The sequence below is a fragment of the Pezoporus wallicus genome, unplaced genomic scaffold, assembly GCF_028554395.1.
Source record: "Pezoporus wallicus isolate ANWC-B61680 ecotype Strahan unplaced genomic scaffold, APGP_CSIRO_Pwel_v1 contig_8341, whole genome shotgun sequence".
In the NCBI taxonomy this organism is placed as follows: Eukaryota; Metazoa; Chordata; class Aves; order Psittaciformes; family Psittacidae; genus Pezoporus; species Pezoporus wallicus.
Window position 1 is genome coordinate 3224105 of NW_026638083.1, and position 20584 is coordinate 3244688.

Below are 20584 nucleotides of genomic sequence, written 5' to 3' on the forward strand. Positions count from 1 at the left end.
GATACAAGCAGATTATAGTATATATAGTATAGATAAACTATACATATACTATATACTATATGTATAGTATACAGTAGCACAGCTACCGTCCTTACCCGAGTAATGTTTTGGCACCAAACCCATCATTAAGAGACACAACTCTTTTATTTTCCCATTGAAAAGTACTGGTATCACTATCAGATATATAGTAGTAGAACCACAGAAGTGGTGGGTGGCTAGGGAGGGACCTCTGATTGTCATTTAGTCCTCCCATATAAAGCCAACTATCAGCAGGGCCTGACCAGGTCAGCAGCATCTGACCAGGTCTTGCCAACTCCTGAAAACATTTCAGCTTTCCGAGTGACCTGTCGTAGTGCTGTGCTCCCCCCTCCTGGGCAAAGAAACTCTCTTGCCCTCACATGGCTCTAGTCTTCTTGTGCTAGCAGTTCATCCTCACACACATCTCTGCCTTTATAACATTCCAGAATTTCAAGAGGTCTCAGTTTTAAAGGGCATTTAAATTGCAGAAGAGTGAACTTAAAGACTAAACCATAATCACAACTACTTGTATAGAGGTTTGCAATGGGACACTAAGCCACCACGAAATTAAATTACTATCCTAAAAGGTCACGGCATGTTACAGAAGCAGAAACCCAAGACTTCAGTGTCCAAGTCACTGACTGCAGACATGTAAACTGCATTAATACCAACAAATATGGACAGAAAATCCATATGAGGACTGGTTGCTAAATATTTGGTAGTTACATGTCCTTTGCACAATCTTTATAATTATTAACTGAGATCCCAAAGGAGTCAGAAGGTATTATTGTTCTTAATAAATGGGGAAGCAGTTGCGAAAAGATCAAAAGATTCATGTGACCTCAAACAGTGGACAGGCAGCAGTGATTAACTGGACCATGGCCTTTCTCAGTGCAGTGGCCCCAGATCCTTTTATTTTGGCTCAATAGCATAATATTCAGCCCAGAAATTGATTTGATGATCCTTAACATTTTCATGGAATTCAATTTCAGCTTGGCTTCCTGTTGATTGCCAGAAGAACTGTTGTCTCCCATGGAACACCATCGTCTTCATGGTGCTAACATCACGGACCTGCATAAATGAAGACCAAACCACTATAGCAGCAGCCTACCCGTGAAGTACCAAAAAAATACTGGAGGGCTTGCAAATTGGTCACTCAGGAGGAAAAGCTGCCCCAAACAAAGGTTAGAAGAAATATTGTAGACATCAGTAATACTCATTCATGTCTATGTTTGTGTATGAGATTAGACTGACACTTCAGGATTTATGATTGAACTTCGCATCTGGATGGAAATCTCTATTGAGGACATGGATCCATTCCCATCACATCATCCCCTTTAGGTTTCTGACTCACCAAGATGTAATTAAAATGTGTTTGGTTGCTCTCATTGCCCAGGTCAATGTATAGGGCACGGATAGCTATGCGATGCCGAGGAGCCATATTGATGAAGGTCCGACACACAACTTCTTGCCTTTGATCGGGCAATTGCACAGGATTTACTATTTCACCATGGGGACCAAACAGTTGCTTATCACAGTCTAAGAGAGGGAAAGGGAGCAGAGAATAAAATTAGAGGAGTGACCAGCATCTCCAAGAAAGAAATAATTTAAATTAAACACAGGCAGAGACAGGACAAGGCCTTGGGTGATATGATTTAGCGTAAGGTGTCCCTGCCCACAGCAGGCGGGTTGGAACTAGATGATCTTAAGGTCCTTTCCAACCCTAACGATTCTATAATTCTATGATTCTAAGTTTCTCTATGGATTTTAATCTGGGAACCTCAAAGCACCAGCGAACACCTGCAGGGAGCTTGCTTTTAAAACAGAGGGGTAGTCCACAAGTAATATTAATTCCAACACTCCTTAAGAAGGGGCTTATTGGCTGCTAAAAATGAAGCATGGGTTCCACAGATTTCCATAGGCAACCATGATCTGTGGAATTCTATGGGCTTTGCTGTGGGTGCCTTAGCAATAGCAAAGCTTTCAGTAAGTACCTTGATAATATTTTTTAGTTGCAGTTCTGCTGTTGTACTGAAGAATGACCCCATTTCCAGGCAGCAAAACACGCTGTTTCACGATCAGTGTATTCGTTCTGGAATTTATCAGTGAGAAAGTAAGCTTCCTGCAGCCGGTCCGCCACATCATTCGCCCAGAGAACAGCACTACCTCACCTGAAATGGATGAGCACAGGGACTAGAAATGCTTTTCCTTTAAGCAAAAGGTCACAACCTGCCTTATATAGGTCTGGAACCAAGGACTTTCTGTATCTTGTCCCTGTCTTATCAATGCTTGTCATTAAAACAGTCCAGGTAACTAATTAACTGTACTGATTCCAGCAAGAGGGTATATTGCAGAGAGTTTGTAACAGGCCAAAAGCAAGTAGCTTCTTTAACCCCATAAACTCCTTTCATCAAGACGACAGACAAGAAACTAGTACATATGGGGAGGACAGGCAACATCTCCACTTAGTCCCATTTGCCAATGACTTGATTGGACAGAAAAACTTGTAAAATGGTTTCAGAGATTATACAGGCTCCAAGGCAGCAAAAGCACATGAGCAGAAGAGGTGCAGGTTTCCCAAAGGACCAGGCTAGTCCCCAGCACGCCCAGGCAGTACCTGCACTGCAGTTGAGGGAGCTCTCCAAGACGTGTACTGTTATCTCCTCCCTGAGAGGACGTCCAATGGCCACAGTGCAGTCACTGCTCGCTACACCCGTCATGTTGATGATCCCGCTGGTATTAAGAAAGAGCTTCCCACAGACACCTATACAGAGAAACAGATGAGAAACACAACCAGAAGAAACTACAGCTGCTGAAAAAGAGCCATCATTCCCTTCAAGCTGCAATGAACAGACAAGTGCACACATTCTGGGTAAAGCACAGGAAGAGTCAGCTGCTGCCCCAAGGAGTCCCATGTCAGAAGAGTTTTGGGAAGACCATGGGAGGAAGTCATTGCTCCTAGCTCAGATAACACAGACATATGGCATGCTGGAAGGAGCAGCATGTTGCTCCTTCTAAGTAGAACTCCCTCCTGCTCTCCTGTCCCTGTACAGCAGTAGGGTCACCACAACCCAGCTGCACGCAGCAAGCACCTATCTCTACCTCCTCACCTTCATGGGTCTTAGTTTGTTCCCGTGGCACAGCAGATGGAAGAAGGTCCCGGTCCTTGTATCTTGCTTCCTTGGCAGACACAGCTGTGGTCAGATGTGTGGCTGGTGTCACTGTCTGTAGTTGTGCTCCATGGGACCCAGTCTCCACCACTGGCTCAGGACAGGGCCCTGTGGAACAGCCACGTACCACAATGGCCTTGGGGAAGTGCCTGCAGAAGATGGGCTTCACATGCTTACGGGTTAGCAGGTTGAGGCAGAAATCCTGCCGTGTCTGAATGCCATTCCCACATGAAGTTGAACACTGCAAAGGAAGAAGCCCACAGGCCTTTATAAATGTGTTTCAGTTGGTATTTATATATAAATGCATTTATTGGCTCAGGCACGACTGGGGAGGAGTGGGGAGGAAGCTGATCACTGATGCTGTTTTGTCTCTTGCTCTTTCAGTGCTCTAGTTTCATCAGCTATAAGATGGTCCACCTCCCAGGGGATTTTCCAAACTAGATCTTTGAATTGCAGAACCACTTCCTAAAAAGTCTGAAAATACCTGCATTCCAGAAGAAAAAAAAACAAGGACTGTTTTCAAACTGCAACCAAAACCTTATCTGAGAAAGGTGGGAAGCAGACCCTACAACTGCTAAACACGGGGCAGTGGAAAGGATGGAAAACATCCCTAGAAACAGTTTAGCATTTGTTGGGGAAGTAAGTATAAAAGGCAGAAGTGGTATTTGTCCCCTGCACGCTTTAGGGAGGCAAACTGAACAGGAGCCCATACCTCTGACCACTCACTGAAGCTCCATTCATACGAGCACATTCGGATGACACAGGGGACGCTGGCAAGAGGCTTCTCTGTCACAGGACACAAACGCTCCTCCAGCAAAACCTCCTTGCCCTGGTGAATCTGCACACAGGTGACCAGCTGAACAGCTAAGCCAAGCCCACAGCTGGAGGAACAGGGCCCAGCTGGGGTTACCTTCCATCTGACAGAGGACATGGAGGAGGGTGAGTTAGTGATGAATTCCCCATCCTCTACTCTCTCTTGCTGTAGAAAATGCACTGCAACTCCCTCCTCCTTCCCTCTTTTGCCCCTCAGCAGCTTTCTTTATCCCTCCATCCCAGACACTTCACCGTCTACAAATGCAGCCTCTGAAACATGGCTGGGCAACCCAGAGCAGGTTTGGAGCTGGACCCAGATGGAGGGCACTCACATTTTGCAAGAAGCCCATGGACTCAAAGTACACATCGAGTCTTATTCTCTGTCCCTTACAGTCTTCCCCAGGGTGACATACACAGGCTTAACTGCAAAAACAATCTTATATCTGTCCAAAACACACACCACTGAGCAGTCAGATCAGAAACCAACCCAGGGTATTTCACTCTGGGAGTGGCAGCCTGTATTTATAAAAATAAGCTCAGATGCCAGTGGCTTTCCAGTTCCACAGCAGAGGGGCTGAGCAAGCTCTGCCTCATTTATCAACCCTGAGTCATAGCCTAGATCACAACGTACATATTCAGAGACAACCACTTCTCTCCATTTCATGCCCTTGTGGCTCATGTGGCCATTTTGACTTTGGAGGACACAGCTCCAAATTACAGGGTTCCTGTTCTTCTGGGTGATGGAAACCATCACCCTGGGTGTCTACTAAAATCTCTTCTGCCTTCTCCCCAGTCTCTCTTGCATGGTAGGGGACTTAGTGCATCAGATCTTACACAGCATGAGCCCATTTTGTAATGCCATCTGGGAATAACGCAGCCATCAGTGATACCTCCACCTGCCACCCATCTTCACTGGTTTTAAAATCCAACTAGCTCATGGAAGTACAACTGGAACTCTGCTAACACACACATACACACTGGCTCATGTCTGAGAGACCAGCAGTCACCCCACTGACTGCAGTTTGCAGTACCATACATCCTGAGGAAAGTGCAAACAATTTCCTTCAGCTCTCAGAGCAGCTATTCCAGATTCTTCAAACATCTAATCCTAGCTATTTTCCTTGATGCTATGTGGAAACTGTACAGCTGGCAAATGTGTCACACCACCACCTTTTGCAGTTACGGATTAGTTCCTACTTCCCTAGGGTAATAAGGGATCAAGAGGTTTTCAGTTTTAACCCAGACTCAAACTCCAAAGACTTCACTTGGTTCTGCCTAAGAATGTACTAGCCCACAAAAGACTATCAGTTGCTGAGTTTGGTTCAGTGTTACTGTTTCTGCAGCTAGCTGTGCTTTCAAACCAGTGGGAGAGGAAGATAACATCCTCAGAGTAGTTTAACCCTTCCTTTACTGTGTATCTGGAGATAGAGAGAGGAAGGAATGTCCTCTCACTGGTCTGTTGTCCCCTGGTAACTGTTTTACCTGGGTGGGCAGGGACTAAGATCACAGACTTCCATCCTGCTTTCCGGCTTTGGTACTGGATGACAGTTTTCTTCTCTGGTTTCTTCTTTGGTGTCAAAAGCTACACATACATACTGTAGCCAAGTCTTACCTAGAATGGGAAGTGATCTTACTGCATGGCATGCATGCAAGGGTTGCATCTGTGTGTACAAAACAAACACACTCTGCCCAAGCTCCAGGCACACTTACTGCACTCATCTCCCCCAACTCTGAAGCGCAGCAGCAGCCAGCCAGCCCCCTTAAACTATTCCCTGTTTGAGCCAGGCCCCCTTGCCTCTTACAGACTAAAAAAAAAAAAAATAAATCAAACTGTAAGCTACACATGCTCTTAAAACTGTAGAGGAGCAAAGACAATGTCCCTGAGGTTCCTAGGCACTGAGCTCATGACTACAGGTGACTAACATTTCCCCGCAGCACTGAAAGATCTCACCTCTACCACAGGAAACGGAACACTCTCCAGCTAGAGGGCTCCAGACATACACAGTCTGATTTTCCAGTTGGATATGCCCAAGTGACTCCAAAGTCTGAAGTACGTGTGCATCTTCCTCCTCAAAACAAAGCAAAAAGGACCCAGACTGACACTGGCATCTGCTTTCCACACCAGTCCTGATCTAAAGAAGCTGGAAGATACCTCCAGATCAAGCCTACAACATATTTCCTATCACTGAAGAAAGAGGAACATTTAAGCACTTTCTCAATTTCTGCAGAACATATACGGATCAGCAATAGCTAAGGACATCCAACAGCCACGACCCCTCCTAACTCACACTACCTGAAGAGAGACACCTGAGACTGGAGATGCCTAAAGCAGTATCTTCCCCATCTGTAAATGTAAACCTGTCAGTGGCTCCCCAGTATGGATGTGGACCAGTGATCCTGTGGTGAGAAGCCCTCTTCCCTGCCAGCAATCCTCCCTGCCATGTCAGAACCTGTTTGCCAATGAGGTATTTCCTAGTTGACCAGGGGTTATTTCTGTTTCTGGTTTTGCTGGACTCTGAGAAGAAAAATGAAAAAGGAACATCTGACTTAAACAAACCACCAGTATGAACTGATGAGTTCAGGAGCATAAATTAAGAGGGACAGATTTGTCTAGAGTGACAGGATGAACCTTTAACTAGGCAGACCAACCTTGGTGTAAACCACCCTCCCAGACTCCAGCAGTAAGGTGGTGGCTCTTAACTGGTAGTCTCCTGCGGATCAGAAGTGCAAAGCTACCAGTGAGACTCCTGAAATAAGCCAAGCCAGTAAACTCACTTTGTCCCAGCCTAAAGGGCAGACATTAACCACACACGGCACAATGGAGAGGGGTTTTTCTTCTGCTGGGCACAAGCTGTCATCCACAACAGTCTCCAATCCACCACGAAACTGAACACAGGTCAGATTCTGCTGGGCAGCTCCAGTTCCACAGGCAGCAGAGCATTCACCTATCTGAGACATCTTCCACCTAAATGGGAAGTAATTGTATCACCTGATTTCTCTTCTGATCATGAAGGTTTATTACTCTCACTGCTGATTACAGAAGTGACCCATACAGAGTATTGAGCTTCTCTATTTCAACAGCCTTGCCCAGATGTGACTGAGAAGACAGCTGCTGGAAATTTAAATCCTTGCACTAACAGCTCTCTAGGACTAAAATCACCTAAAAGCTGAAGAGCTGGAGTTCACAGTGTAATCACTTTTTGTTAAAAACTAGAATGTATGAGATTAGTGTCTGGGCAGGTGCGGCTCTCAGTCCTCTTTCCAGTCTAAAGAACACAAAAGTCACCTGCAGGGTAAGATCAAATCTTTGTTGGCATGAACTTGGAAAGGATGTGAGCAGACATCAAAGCATTTTCATTAGCAGACTACTGTAAAATATTGGAAGGACAATCTCCCATTGATTCAGCTGACATCTCCATTACCTCATGGGACCAGGAAAGACAGAAAGTGGTTGGGATCTGCTACACCATTATAACCGGGAAGAAATTACTTCATACTTCTCTTTTTTTTTTTTTATTTAAACACCTTGCCCAATGCAAATGACACTGCAGGGACTGGGTTAGTGGGCACTGAAAGGACAAGCTAAGGAAGAATTTAGCTGAGCTTCCAAGACACCAACCTGTACAGGCATGGCTCCATGACACAGGGCTTGTGCTCTGGAAGTGGCCGCAGGAGCTCCAGACACCATTGCTCCTCTGTGATTTCATTCTTTGCCTGGTCAAAGCACACATGATCCACAGGTTGCATCCCTTGGACACAAAAGGAAAAGAAAAGGAAGTTATAAACAAATTGAACAGTTTACCTCCTTATGCTAGGGAGATGCAGTACTTTCACTTTACTCAAATCATCTGTACGAAAATGGTGTATTTGGGAATACACTTTCCATAAACACACAAACCCTTGCTTTCTGACAGAACTTTTTCTCTAGACTTTCCAAAATGAACACCCAAAAGATGAGAAGTTTGATGGATAATCCACCACCAAAACGCAAATGTTGCTCTCAAGTGGCCATTTGCAAGAACAAGAATATCAATCCTAATTTTGTCCAAATAACTTCCAATGATCTTGATGTCTGACTGATGAGGGGCAGCTTGCTGACAATAAGCTCTAGCAGTCAGCCATCTGTAAATGACATTCTGTAGAACTAATCATGTCGTATCATCAGAGCTGTGCCAATGTCCTCAGTAATCAATAGCCAAACCTAGACTAGAAGTACTGCAAGAAAAGCTGCCGACTTGCAGTGCCTGTCGCATGCAAGAAACAATATTCATAAACTACAGGTATAGACAAGATTTCTAACAAAATTGAAGCCAACAGGTAAAGCAAGTGAAAATCTAAATTCAAATTACAAGCAGAGCTGGAAAGAGTCTCCTTTACAGTGAATGAGCTAACCACCCAGAGACAGGCATTCCTGAGCCTCAGAAAGCATGACCCTAACATGCAATGCCAAAAATCAATCAGCAGTGTTATATTTTCACTACCCTCATTTTCAAGTAATGTCTCTTTCAGCTCCCAGGATGCAATTTCAGCTTGAATTCTCAACTTTGTGTTAAGTCCCAGCCTTCTCATTTTTTGGTTTGTGACTGCATTAGCTTGGGGGTCCTAAAGCATTTTGAGTTCTTTACTTCAAGGTTTCAGCAATCAGTTCAACTGGGAAATGTGCTGGAGAAAACCTCTCCAGATATAACTAGTCCTATAGGTTGACTTCCAGAAGTATTCATTACTGTATTTTCTTAATCCTTATCATAAAATCCTTAGGGGCTTGCCAGTATCACATGTATTAGCCAATAAACAAGATGTCAGACCATCTACCAGAGTGATCTGCTACAATCTGCATTACGATTTCTTCAGGGGGACAGAAAGGATTAGCCATGGCACAGGAACATAATTCTAAGAAGGAAGTTTCATAATTAGCTCTGAGGTTTTAGGTAGACACTAGATGCCACTTTAGTCTCAGGCTTTTGATGTTCAGCCAACTTCAAACTACAGTCTTCAACAGCTTTGAAAAACCTGAGAAAATTATTTCAGCTCTAAACAAAAAGTTTGGTTAAAACCTATTTAAAAATCCTCATCCTGATCAAACATTTGCCCTATCATTTTGATGATTCAGCTCACTTGCTGATTTGCCAATTCAATTCAAAAGCTGCCTCACTCTTTTCTTTGGTCCAGTTTAACACTGGCAACCACAGCCCACTTTCAACAATTTGCTTTTAAATTCAGTTCAGTTGTTTAGTAAGTTCTAACCAAGTATCTATTGCTAATGACACATTTCTTTCAGAGCCCAGGAAAGCCCATGGAGTAAAAGTCTTGGCTTGCTGGTAGGCACCCAACAAGCAGCCTGCCCACATCTCCACACAAAATAGAGTACTGCTGCCTCACCTTCCCCACAGGTTACTGAACATGGACCCTGCTGAGGAATCCATATATACATCAGATTCTCTCTTGGGACAAAGTAGCTGAAGGTAATGTCTGGGTTGGTGGCATTGCCATATTCCTTTCCATACCTTCGATAGACCTGGTGAAGAAAAAGGTCATGGTCAATGCACAAATCAACTCAGACTCATTTCTTCAGATGGAGATAACAGAAGCTAGTCCCCCTTTTTTCCATCCAAGCCTGAGCTTCCATGCTATGACTCTCAATTCTTGTCGGATGCAGTCAGAGCCTCACCCTGTGATTTCTGTGCACAGGGCACAGACTAGACCAAGCAAGATGTTTAACTCAGTGTGCTTTTCCTCACACCTCCATCCCCCAAGACCTGCAGAAAGCCAGTAGGCAGACAACCCTCAACTTTTCCCAAGAGCTGTTCACTCCTAGTGAACAGTATCTCCATCGGCCTTAGACACCTGGAACCTACTAAATCTGGATTCTACACTGCAGCAGAACTACAAAACCCACTCAGTTCTGACTGACCTCTTTACAACACTGCAATTTTAACTTACCTGTATCTCGATATCTACCTTCGTTGGCCCATCCACATGGACTTCCTCCAGACTTGGCAGGTTGTCCTTAGTGAGAAAAACTTTGTATTTGATCTGGTTATCCTCCAAAACTGATGGATAGGTGACATTCAGTGAGATTTTGCCTTTTCCAGCAACCACATACTCTCCTTTAACCTTCACAGCTAGAACAGCAAAAGCAGCAGTGAAGTTAAGAGATATGATCACCAGGATCCCCATGTGCTGGCAGCTACAGACTGCCCATTTGTTAGAAACCAGTTGGATCCAAGTGGGGCATCCCAAAGAGCAGGGCTTTTACCATTTCCCACTGGAGAACATCCCACAAACAAACTGCATCATCAAGAACTTTCCTCCCAGATTCAATTTTCTTGGTTTTCAAGCTTGTTTTAGTCCTGCCTGCAGATCCTCTTTTCTTTTTCATTCAACTCACCCAAATGTGTGAAGAGGGGTCTGCGATTGGTAACATGGACCAAGGTGGTATTATACGGCAGAGACAGAAATGTAACATACTCTGGAAGGATGGAAAGAAAGAAGATACAGTCACCTTCCATGACTGTACCTCTGTTAAGAAGGTTGGGGATTACAGATCAACCCCTTTTCACCTTACTGGCACATTATCCATTGGAGAACAAGCCTTACAGGCAGCAACAAAGCTGAATTGCAGACAGGGGTTTTATAGCTAAATTCACAGTGATGGCAAATCCAGCAAATTCTGTGTCCTGCCCTCATCTTTATTTTGCTCTATGTTCTCGGCTGGTATCTATATGTCACATTGCAAGAGCCAGATCAGTTACCAAATGAACGTTTAACATCTCAGGAAGCATCTGACACAGCCCCCAGCTCCCAGTAATATGCTGGACTCCCCAAATGGCTACAATTCTGATCCATGTCCAGAAAAAGTCACTCTGCCTACACAACAGCTCCCAGCTACAGATCTTAGCTGCCTTCTCTGTTGACTACCCAAACTCCACCGCCATGTACTCCACAAAACAACACCAAGCAGAAGCAGGAACAAGAAGTCACAAAGATTATGAACACTGAATATGGATGCAAATATGCAGCATATAAACAGCACCATAATGCTGAGCCTGAGGGTGAGGACTACACACCTTTAGCTTTTCCTTCTGTGTAAGATCCACTCACTTTGGTGCAAGTGGTATTATCACCCCCACAGACCTTGCAAGAGTCCATTGTCTTTCCAGAGTCCATCTGGCCGTCACACCCGAATGCCTGAGCAAAGAGGACAGTCTGTCAAGACTTGCCTATTCTGAGAAGGAAACAAGTGAATTAAAGCAATGTTGCCTGAACTCCTGAAACTGCCTAACTGCCTTTTTCATTTGTAATTCGAATTTAAGATGACAACATAGACAAAGATGCATTTGTACCTAGATCTATCACTGGACAGCAGTACACAAAGCCAATGACTGGAAAGTCTCAGCTGACAGCATATTGAGTCTCATAATTGTGTGACATTTTCTTTCCCGTAAGAAGCAGCTCAGAAAGATTTCTCCTGTGACCTAGAACAAAGACTCTGCACTCCCTCTCTCTTCTTTAGCTCCCCAAAACCCAAATCCAAATCTAGCTCACATCCTTCAGCCTGGCCTTCAATCCTATGGAGCTCAGAAAAGAGATTCTATCCCCGTTTCAACGAACAAGCCTGATTTACACAAAGCTACAGGAAGATCTCAGCAGGCTTAGCAGCAAAATATGTGCAGCTGCTGAATTTATGCTAGAGGCACTGATCCCAGGCTTTGGATGCTGCCATAACATACGCATTTATCACCATTACAAATAGAACAGCAGAAATCAGACTAGGCAATGACTACACCCTCTGCTGTTCACTAGGTGGAAATGCATAGCAAAACATTGGGAGCACCAGGATCATGAGAAAAACCTAGGAGTTTAAAAGTGTGCTTTGGGAATGTAAACAAAGGCCAAACAACATGTAATTGGGTCAGCACTGAGCAGTTACTAAACTGCAGCCAGCACAGGGGAGTTACATTCAAGTTTATCATGAAAAAATGCCCTTCCTCACAGCAAATCCAGAAAGAAGTTTTACTTCAGTTTTGATTAGGGATACTGCAACAATCACCTTGTCAACTTGCGATTCCCAGGTTTTACTCCTCACTTTGGCTCTGACATAGTATGTTCAAATCATGGAACTTCCCTCCAACAGAGTCAACATTTTATAAGGGTATTTATACCACACAAACTGAACAGCTAATTTTGTCTCCCCAACCAGTGCATAAACCAATTGCCTCTTGGCTTAGAGATGAACAGCCTTATGTAGTTACTGCATAATTAGAAGAATGTCTTATCTAGAGGTCATTGGCATTGGATGCATAGACAGAGCAGTAGATTTCCAACCCTAACCATTATGATTTGCTGGAGTCCATCCAGTAAGCTTAGAACAAAACTCTTTGTTGTTTGGGGGACAGTTTTTTCCCATTCTCCTAGTAAACTGCCTCCTTTGGTGCAGATTACATGCCAGAGGTTCACCTGGATTCCCCAGGCACTTACTCTGCAGCTTCCCATTACGCACAGATTGAAAGCCCAGTGGTCCTTGGAGTCATCCTGCTCACATCTGGTTCCATCTATGAAACTGTCTCCACGGCTTACCATGAATTCGTTTTCAACAGCCCTGCACATCTGTCTGCATAACATGTCCCCTGGAGGAGGCAGACAGAAGGAGTTTCTCGTTCAGAAAGGCACGTGGCTGACCATCAAGCAATGGGAGGAAGACAAAACCATCTGACAGGAAGAGTACCCAGTTTTCATATGAAAACTAAATCAGTGAAATGGCCTTCTGACTTCAAAGTACACACAGGTTCACGAGCACTCTGCTTCACAAAGGCGCCAAGTTTTTTCTGTCTTTCCTTACCTTTGGCAAAGCCAACAGCAGAAGTCCAGGTATAAAAGGATGGTGCTCCTACAGCGAGATACAGTGGCTCTGAATTTGTTGCCGCGCACTGTTCAGCCATAAAGTCTTGCTGGGTCATCAAACAGGCCTACATCCCAGACAGAATGGTACAGGTCAGGAGAAAGTTACTGAGCACAGAATCCCAAGCAGCATTTTACCCACTCACTAAAGGTGGAAAGAAGTGTAAGTAAAACACCAGAACAACTGCAAATAAAGAAAACCGCTTTAAAGGGAGGTGTGGGATACACAGAAAATTGTACACAGCTGGCATCTATTTATTTTTCATAAATAGAAAAGATAAGAAAGACAGGAACAATGTAAGAATGTCCCGCTGAAGAAAACTGCCATGTGCGTCACTATTTTCTCAGTGCCTGTCCTGCTATGAGGGTACAGAGGAAATGTTTCATTACACACGAACAATAATACTATCTTCAGACACAGTGGAACAAATACCTCTCCTGTTGTCAGACGGATGGAGGCTGTATGACAGACCTTTAGTCCTCTTCCCAGAGCAGTCAGCTGTGAGAAGCAGTCCCAAACCATGCACCTCTCAAACTGTTAAATGGAATTAAGAAAAACACTTGGAAGATGTGATGAGCTCCATTACCTGAGTATTGCACATCTCCACTTGCATGCTGGCACCAGGGCATTCCTGCCCTCCAAAAGCAGGCCTGGAAATAATAGAAGAACTCCTCAACAGAGGCAGGTTTGTCCCAAGCAAAAACAAGTCTCAGACCCCAGGGTCCTGAATTAGCCAAAAGGCACTGCAAACTCCCCATCTCTGACCTGGGGTTGTTACAGAACCGTTGCCTTATCACAACTCCACCTCCACAACTGCGGGAGCAAGAGGAGAAGGGGCTCCAGCCAGACCACTGCCCATGGACTACAGCTGCAGGGTTCAGTTCTTCCAGAGAGCTGCACTGTCCCTTGGAGCACCACTAAGACCAAGAATAAACAAAACTGTCAGCAGCACCATAGCGAACTCAGCAGGGCTGGGATCTCAAGGGTGGCACATCTGGCAGGCCAGACTAAAAGAGAATCCCAAAATGAAAGAGGCACCTTCTCACAAGAGGCTAGAAGAATCCCATTCCTAACTATGGTCTAACATGAGACTGGGGCTAAAACAAAGAGCTGAGAGGTCATTTCAAGTAGAAAGCAAAGCCTTGGAGAACAATTCAGTTACCAAGCTATAGAACTGTAAAACAACTCCAGAGCTACCAGGTGGAAACACCATGATCAGCCGGTACCAGTTTATGACTGGCATGTCTGGCCTTAGCTCCCTGCCCAAAGGGCAGTGAGTGCCATGCACCTTCCAGCCACCAACATCTTGCTGTCTGGTGAGCTCCATAGCATCACAGCCACTGCTGATCAACAGCCTCTTTACCTTATTGATTCCACACTCCGTACCATCCAAGAGAGGCACAAGAAGCCGAGTACAGCTGGATTTGTCTGCTGGTTGTACATGGCATGAGAGAACTTCACATATGTCCTGATGTGACAAGAAAATCAGCAAGTTCGGGAAGATATCAACACAACAGTCCCAAAAGTTGCTCCATTTAAGTTCTGCATGTCCTGGATGTTTGCTTTCCCCACAGCTACCCAGCAATGCAAGCAAGTTCCCTCATTTCTCCTGCTATTGGGCGAAAGTTGTGGGCATAAGACCATCACTGCCAGCTGCAATGTTGAAGCAATTAAAGTTTCACCCACCTTAGTGTTTCCTGATTAACAAGACATGCCCAGATGGCAGCTATGGCCATGCTGCATCTCCCAGACATGGAGACTTGGGCAAAGGAAGGAAGCTGAAGAAATCCAATGCACATGAGCTCCCCAAGACAGGGCCCTGGGTAGGTGCACTGATCACCAGCACCACCAGGCCAGTTTTTGGACAAAAGGCTCTGGGTACTGTGCAAACTTTAAAGGAGACTTTTGTGGACAAAGAAGGTGATGAAGAGAAGCATTTTAAAAGCCTTTGAAGGTTCATTCTTAGCCAAGATATCTGTGGCAGGAAAGCACCTTCCATCCTTTATAACAAAAATGTCCCCAGCTCCCCTTTTCCCAGATCTTGGCTCCAGATCATTTCCCTGGTGCCCCTAGCAAGACAGACAAACTTTCTACCTACAACATTGCTGTCAGCAAAGGTGCATGCTGTGGCAACAGTCCCAAAGGCTATTTTACATTGCTCATCCGCTCCATAGTACAAACCAGGCTTCCATCCAGGAATGCTGCCGTCCATGTCCGGCAGGTCATTTAAGCAGTCTGTTTGGCCTGTACTGATAGAAATATAAGAAATGTCATTTTCCCAGCTGTGGGCAGTAAGGACAATGACATGTTTGCAAACTTGTGCTGAGCTTCATTCTGGGAGTTGGCTGTTGCTTTGCCAGACAACACATGCTTCCTGTGGGCTGAGATGGATTTAGTTGCAGCAGCTGCCTGGAGATGCTCACAGTTCCCTGCTGCTGAAGTTTTAACAGAAACCCATTCCTACCCTTCACGCAGCCAGCTCGCAGCCCACACCCCACAGTGCTTCTTTCAACCTAGATGCTCTCACATTTGAAATAAAACTTCCAGGCTGAGCTAGTGTCTGAGAGTCCAACACAGCCCAGGAATGTTAGTGACTAACCAAAGTCATTTCCATCTACTTGAAGCAGAAACCAGGTTTAACCTCAGTGACAGACACAAGTGCTAAGAAATAAACAACCCCCCAGCTTTTCAATGTTCTTCATTTTCCAAGAGTTTTATTTTGTCCCTTAACTCTCCCTGCTCTCTCCTAAGATCCCAGCACAAGGAATCGCTCCCACACAGGCACGCAGAACTCCACCATTCCCTCACCTGACAAGGGCCAGGAGCTCTTCTCGACTGCACTGAGACCAGGCGAGGTCGATGCTGTTGTGGTTTCCTGCTGAACCCATGATGTAACCGCTGCTGCTGCACCGATTCCCCTCACCATCGTGGGGGATTCCAAGACTGCAACAGAAGCAGCACAGTGCCCCGAGAAGAAGCGCAAGGGCTGAGCTCCCTTAGAGCCTTTCTTCTCTAAGCAAGGACTGAGACCCCTCTGCAGCCTTTCCTTCTTCTGTCATCACAAAGGTTTTTTCTCTGCAGCTTTCAATTGTCACAGAGCATGCAGGAATGCAAGATATCCAAGGAATTCTTTCCAAAAGTTTTGAATACTCTATGGGAAGTCCCTTGTAACACCAAGAGATCTTCTTCCTTCTTCAGAATTCCTTAAATTGGGGAACGTTTTTATCTGAATAAAACATACTGTGCTGCTCTGGGGCTTTCCTACTGACCTGTGCCCAATCTCATGGGCTATAGTGACTCCAAGGTCAAAGCCAGTGTCCTGGGTAATAACACAACTCCAGGAGGAGGAGCAGACTCCACCTAACTGAGTCACTCCACGCAGCTCCTTGTTCCCATCAGGTAACTCCAAGTCAAACCTAAAGGAAGACAGATACAGAGGAAAGAGCAAAGAACCGCTGCAGCTACTGAAGTCAGGTCTCGACACTCAGCTGAATTTATTTGGACTTTCCTGATCTAACTTTGCCAGCCAGCTAACATTTCTTTTGATGCATGGAGCTCCCTGTGGCAAGCTGGAAGCATGTGCCAGGTGGTCCTACAAGTGCACACTGTTCACATCTGTGGTGATTCTACATTAAAAAAATCCTGACATCCCTGACAAGCAGAACAGACTGAAATGACCTAATGATGACAGAGCAGTGTCATCATCTCTTTGAAGAAAGAGCATCAAAACAAAGACATTACACTCAAGAGAAGTTTGCCTTCAACAAATTTAGCTGAGGCAATTTAGAGCAAGGTGCCTGAAAGTCAGACAAAATGTCCGAATCAGGGTAGCACTAGGAATCTCCTATGGAAAAACTTCCAGTCACTTTTTGACTTTTCTGCACGCAAAAAGCTGCAGTGGGTTTGGCTCTGCTGCTCAAGTCTGGCTGGTCAGCTCATGGGGGATATTCCAGTTCCTTGAGAAACTGAAGAAACAGCATCTCTGACTAACTGTATTACACTAAGGGTGGGAGAATCAATCCCAAACAGGATATTTCCAAAGGTTCTGTGATGCCCAGCTGCTGGAAGAGCCGGTGCAAATCGCTGTCACTTGCTAAGGGCTGGATGTTACCAGCCCTGTTTCCAGTCCCCTCCCAGGGCAGGGGAGCTTTGCTACCTCGTGACATAGAGGACAAGGTCAGCATGCTGGGGGTCAGAGTCATTCTGGGGGTTGACCTTCTTGCTCCACTCACAAACGCTGATCAGCGAGGAGGTGATATTTGTTGTGATGTTTACCTCTGCCTAGAGTGAAGGCACATGTTTGCAATTTCATTAAGTGCAGCTTTTAGCAACCACCTGAGCAGAGTCCTCCCCACTTACCTCTGGCTCTCTCAAAACAAGCATTTGCATGAGATGAACCCTGAAATGAGCTCCCAGTGAGGCATCTCTCAGCAGCTCTGCCCCCTGATAAGAGATAGAAAGGATTCAATAAAGGGGGCAACTCGATGACTCCCACTACCTGTTCCCAATGACAGGCTGCATTCACTACAAAGGTAACACACCTGGTAACTATAAGGGGCAACTATAAAATCACCAGGAAGTATTCACAACATTCAAATATGCACTATAAATGTAAATAAATCTGTTAACAGATGGGAATTGTTGTCAGATACTCTGAAGCAGAGAGAAGAATCTCCATGGAAAAGAGTTTCATAGGGTAAGAGAGTGAATGCTAAAGACTTTTTTGCAATACACACAAAGAAAATGCATAAATGATTAAGACATTTAGAGAAATTCTGTAATAGAAATAAAATGCTGAAATGTGAAATGCAAGATTAATTCAGTGGACCTGGTTCAATTTCAGTGAAAGCATCAGGGACTGGATCAAGGCTCTGGTGATAAAAGTTGCTATTTTATCTGACTTACAACAACATTAGTAATGAAATCAAGAACTACGTTTTCTATGTGGGTTTCAAGGCTACAACCCCGATGCTTCTAACGTTCACTTTTACTCATGCAGCTCCTTGTACAAGGGAAAGTTTGCCATGCAGTGCCAAGGGGAGCAGAGAGGAACTCCCTGCACCTGAGCAGTGCTCTGTACTAAGAGCACATAACCACCAATACCTCTGAAAGTGCACTCAAAGAGGTCTGCCTGCTTGTGACACAGTCCATGACCCTGTGAGCTCTCACACTGGGACAGCAATCCAAACAGAAATCTACTCACAATGTTCAGGTTGGCAAGAATATACCGCTCCGTGTCCTCTTTGTGGTACAAGTAAACATCTGGACCTGCTATAACCATCAGCTCCAGATGTTTGACAGTCCCCTCAGCCCTCTTCTGCAGGCGAGAGGGAAACCACCCTGCTGAACAGCACAAAGGGACACAGGGAGTTTAAAATGCAAGACAACATAAAAGGTGCTGCAGACCCATTCGCTTTTCCTGAAAGACTGAAATAGGGGAGCTGGGAGACCACTCCTCCAGTTGCTTGCTCAGGTTTCCCACTTCTGTTGATTTCTTTCACCTGCTAGCAACCTTCTACTATCAGAATAACAAACACCTAAATAAAAACACACCAGTTACACCTCTGTGAGGTAAGAAGCATATTCAAGTATACTGTTTGTAGACACCAATTTTTCCTCGGAACTCATGCAAGCAACCCCACTACCAGGAGATAGCTTTTCCAAGCAGAACAAGCAAGGCTTCCTTTCCATGTGCATTACCTCTTGCTGTATTTGCCTCTCTTGCAGCACTTCTGAAGACAATGTGAGGTTTGGAAAAGCCAAGGTCCTTCAGCAGGGCCACATCTTTGCTTCTGACAGGCCTGATATGAATCTTTTCCTCATCTGCAATGACAACTCCTTGCTAAAGGAGATGAAATTCCATCTCAGTTATTCCAAAGCCATTTACTATCAGTGGAGAACCATGTGCCATATCCTTCCTGTTTCTCCTTCATAACGCTTAGATTTATTAAATGGATGGTTCACACGTTTGGTGCATCAAGCTGCAAAGCTACAAGGGCTGTAAAAGCTTGCAAGAGTAAGTTCAGTGCGTACTCACCAGCTGCCCTTCACAGTAAGTGACTCTACACTTCATTCCAGAGGGCTGCAGTAGATTTCCACCTGCAAAGCAGTTGCCTGGGAATCGCTTCAGTAAGCTAAAGGAAGAGTTCACCACCTGATTGCTCACAAAGGAAGAGGAAAGGAGGGTATGGTCCTCCAGAAATTCAAACGAATAGAGTTCTCCCCAGGCCTCAATGGAGCAATGCTGAATGCAACAGGACTTCAGCCCAATCTGCCCTTCTTTACAAGGGCAAGTTGGCTCAGCAACAACAAACTCAGGTACTGAAAGAAATAAAACAAGACCAAAACAAAGGGAAAGGTTATGAGAAACAACAATACAAAACAAATGTAATGATCTATCTCCTTAAGAAAAAAATACTCCCCAAATGACAATCATGGCCTTTCGGGCTCATCATGTCAATAGCCAAAGAACTTCTACGCTTTCATGTATTCAAAAGTGAAGTTAATCTGATTGGGAACAGACAAGAGCTCTGGAACTGGCTCCTGATTTACCAGCGCTCTTGCTCTCTTGATAAGGAGAGCAGCTCATTTAACAAAGGCTGAGATGCTTTTATGCCCTCACATGTTAAGTATTAGTAAGTGAGAATTATCACAGTTCAGAGACACAGCGAGATGAGCATTGGGTGAACTCACAAGGAGCCAATCCCCTTTTCTTTAAGCATTTGAGAGTTCAAAATGTACCTTTATTCTGAACTATCATCAATCCAAAGCCAGAATACTAATTTCTCCATGTGCTAGTTGGTTGGGTTTTTTAAAACAAATAAGTGCATTTAAAGCTATTTTCAGTCTTCCCATTCAGAAGACCTGGATCTGTTCATCTCATAGAAAAATACCAATAGAGAGAATGAAGACTGCAGCAGAAACATGCACAAAGTTTTACCATATCTCCTCCAGCAGACTTTAAATACTGACCCAGTTCTTCAGCTGCTTTCACACTGAAACAGGAACTGCCTGAGTAACAAAGCTCAGAAGTGCTAAATGCTTGTCAGATCAGAGCTCCTTAATAAGTGCTCTTAGTGTTATCAAACATAGAGGATTAGAAATGAACCAACAGATGCATACCATTGGACACTGAGCTGGTTCCAAAATATGAGAAAACATCTTCTGCATCCAAAGCGCCCAGAAATTTCTGTGAGAACAACAATTTACTGGTTTATAAAAAAAAAACAACCGGATACAAGACTGTCGTTAACTAAACCCAACCTGGAAAGCACACAGTGAGCGACTCAACAGGCACTGATGCCAAGTTCTCGTGGCTTTATTTCACACTAAGCATGGGCTGCGCAGCAGCCACGCAGAGGAAGCCGCTCCATTACCGAGTCTGACGGCTCCTGGCTCAGAACGTCGCCTCTTTGTTTTTTCCTAGAAATACAAAAGCGTTCCTGGAAACGCCGTTTTCTGCAGGCCGGACTCACCTCTCGCAGCGGCGCGGGCCAGCAGAGCGCCCAGGGGAGCACCAGGAGCGCCGGCAGCGCCCAGGCCCCGCTCATGCTGCAGGAGCCGCGGACGGCGGCGGCCCGGGGCGGAGGAGTTGATCTCGGGCCCGAGGCATCACGTGGCGCGGGAGGGCAGAGCGCAGGGTCCGAGCAAACACGGTCCCGCCGCGGGGCAGCGAGGGCGGCTC

General features: G+C 45.1%; 1 protein-coding gene across 4 annotated transcripts; it reads right to left on the reverse strand.

Moving 5' to 3' along the window:
- Positions 1-127: 127 nt before the first annotated feature.
- Positions 128-20466, reverse strand: ADAMTS13 (ADAM metallopeptidase with thrombospondin type 1 motif 13). 4 transcript variants are annotated; one of them, XM_057409201.1, is made up of 29 exons: positions 20376-20466; positions 20023-20089; positions 18938-19221; positions 18601-18742; positions 18104-18240; positions 17260-17343; positions 17057-17181; positions 16170-16316; positions 15709-15843; positions 14999-15149; positions 14264-14368; positions 13666-13817; positions 13487-13550; positions 12841-12967; positions 12480-12628; positions 11069-11189; positions 10390-10470; positions 9942-10123; positions 9381-9516; positions 7621-7750; positions 6777-6966; positions 5953-6070; positions 5484-5613; positions 3901-4105; positions 3129-3429; positions 2636-2782; positions 2013-2189; positions 1373-1557; positions 128-1089 (listed from the first exon to the last, which is right to left on the reverse strand). In XM_057409201.1, the coding sequence occupies exons 1-29, from the start codon at positions 20448-20450 to the stop codon at positions 931-933; spliced, it is 4206 nt and encodes a 1401-aa protein (XP_057265184.1). In that variant the 5' UTR covers positions 20451-20466; the 3' UTR covers positions 128-930. The 4 variants fall into 4 exon arrangements, 3 of the variants coding, with proteins under 3 accessions (XP_057265184.1, XP_057265185.1, XP_057265183.1); XM_057409202.1 differs by having other exon boundaries at positions 5953-6067; positions 18104-18243; XM_057409200.1 differs by having other exon boundaries at positions 18104-18243.
- Between the last annotated feature and the right edge of the window lie 118 nt (positions 20467-20584).